Source organism: Cebus imitator, unplaced genomic scaffold (assembly GCF_001604975.1).
Source record: "Cebus imitator isolate Cc_AM_T3 unplaced genomic scaffold, Cebus_imitator-1.0 Scaffold2183, whole genome shotgun sequence".
NCBI classification, from domain to species: domain Eukaryota; kingdom Metazoa; phylum Chordata; class Mammalia; order Primates; family Cebidae; genus Cebus; species Cebus imitator.
In genome coordinates, this window is record NW_016109498.1 from 6,248 (window position 1) to 8,523 (window position 2,276).

The 2,276-nt window shown below is 34.9% G+C and overlaps 1 protein-coding gene across 1 annotated transcript in view; it reads right to left on the bottom strand.

Moving 5' to 3' along the window:
* The window catches only part of LOC119469993 (RNA-binding motif protein, Y chromosome, family 1 member B-like), a 4,600-nt gene extending 2,989 nt beyond the window's left edge, over window positions 1-1,611 (bottom strand). Inside the window, exons 1-2 of the mRNA XM_037735963.1 lie at window positions 1,488-1,611; window positions 931-1,033 (exon numbers count right to left, since the gene is read on the bottom strand). Of these exons, the coding sequence (XP_037591891.1) occupies window positions 931-1,033; window positions 1,488-1,611 (227 nt within the window). The remainder of the gene's footprint in view (window positions 1-930; window positions 1,034-1,487) is intronic.
* Between the last annotated feature and the right edge of the window lie 665 nt (window positions 1,612-2,276).

Below are 2,276 nucleotides of genomic sequence, written 5' to 3' on the forward strand. Positions count from 1 at the left end.
TCCCTGTAGCATCTTAACGATTAATTTTCAGCCCTTCCTATGTTTCACAACTCTGCACTTCTCTGATAGCCACATAACTGAAAATGTTGGCCATGCTCTTGTCCAACATCCATCTTTGAGGATGCTCTTACTATCCTAAAAACTGGTCAGAATGCCTCTCACATAAGCATTGCCAGGGTCTCAGGATCTGGATGGCCAGGCACAATGGCTCACACCATGAGACAGCTTAGAAGACTGAGGCAAGCCGACTGCTTGAGCTCAGGGATTTAATGTCAACTATGACAATGTAGTGAGATCCTGTCTCTACCAAAATATTTTTTAAAAATTAGGTGTGGTGGTGCAAGCCACTAGTTGCAACAACAACAGGCAGCTTTAAGAGAGTAACTGCTGCTTCAGCCCCAGAATTTGAGGCAGTCATGAGCCATCATCTCACCAGTGCACTCTGGCCTGGTGAATGCAGTACTTCAACCCAACAATGAAACTGAACATACAATTTTTACATGGGAACACCAGGGGTCCAATACAAAGGGACCTACAAAATGGAAGAATTGATTTGATTAAGAAGCTGACCATCAAAAAATTCTACCAGGAACTTCAAGAAAATTTAAAAGATATTTTCTAGCAAACACAGCATTAAAAGGAATGTTTCCCTCACTGTAATCCCTTCTTTTATTTGAAATTTGAAGCTCAAGTGTTTCTTCACCATAAATCTGGAGCTTATCTAGTGAGATGGAAAGTATTATAAAAGTTTTAAAACAGTAAATATGCCAATGTATGTGTCACATCTATTTTGTTTCTCAAACTTTAAGTTAAGCCTTTAATTCAAATGGCTCATTTTTAGTCATACAGAAATGGCAGAATTCCATCGGGTAGCATTTACCTTGACCTCCCATCCCACTATTGCTTCTAGCCAGAGTAAAAGGAGCAGACTTTTTTGTATAAGGACCTCCACTTCTCAAAGGTGGACATCTTTTAACTGGAAAAGTTCCCCTGTAAGAACTTATCTTGAGATCACGAGTGTATTCACCATCATCTGCATTTCAAACAAAATCTTTTGTTAAGTAACATCACCATTTCTTAAATGGCTAAGCGGTAGATATTTCTAAATCATTCCCACACATCGTATTCTTAAAAATTCACATTTGTCTATGCTAAGGAATGTAGAATATCTATATCAAATCAGTGCCACTCAAAATATCAAAATCCATTTAAACATCTATCAAATAAATACTGAAGAAACACTGTATAGTGCTGTGAGAAAGAAATGTTGGAGAAGTGGAGAATGAACTGAGAGTAGAAGCCTATTGGCTATATATCAANTAACTTATCTAGCGAGATGGAAAGTATTACAAAAGTTTTAAAACAGTAAATATGCCAATGTATGTGTCACATCTATTTTGTTTCTCAAATTTTAAGTTAAGACTTTAGTTCAAATGGCTCATTTTTAATCACACAGAAATGGCAGAATTCCATTGGATAGCATTTACCTTGACCTTCCATCCCACTATTGCTTCTAGCCAGCGTAAAAGGAGCAGACTTTTTTGGATAACGACCTCCACTTCTCAAAGGTGGACATCTTTTAGCTGGAAAAGGTCCTCTGTAAGAACTCATGTTGAGATCATGAGTGTATTCACGATTATCTGAATTTCAAACAAAATCTTTTGTTAAGTAACATCGCCATTTCTTAAATGGCTAAGTGGTAGATATATCTAAATCTTTCCTACACATTGTATTCTTAAAAATCCACGTGTCTATGCTAAGGAATGTAGAATATCTATATCAAATCAGTGCCATTCAATATCAAAATCCATTTAAACATCTATCAAATAAACACTCAAGAAACACTGCGTAGTGCTGTGAGAAAGAAATGTTGGAGAAGTGGAGAATGAACTGAGAGTAGAAGCCTATTGGCTATATATCAAAATATAATCAAACTAAAGAAAAAGAAGTTAGGAGATAAACGATATATTACTGTTCATATCGTTCTGGTATTATGAAAGCTTTTTCAAATCACATAATTAGCATAAACCAAATTATTTATAAACTCAATTATTTATAAAATGAAACAGTGACACCTCAGACAAATACATTATCTGCAGATTTCTTAACATAATACAGAATTCTAAAACTTCCTTTATAATATATTACATTTCCTCTTAGCCTATGCTCAGTTTTAAAAATCTTTAAGAATCATGTATCAAATAATAATTTTTTTACATATGTACAAAAAATCTCAGACCTTGGTGGTGTCACATATATAAACATACACATTCTCC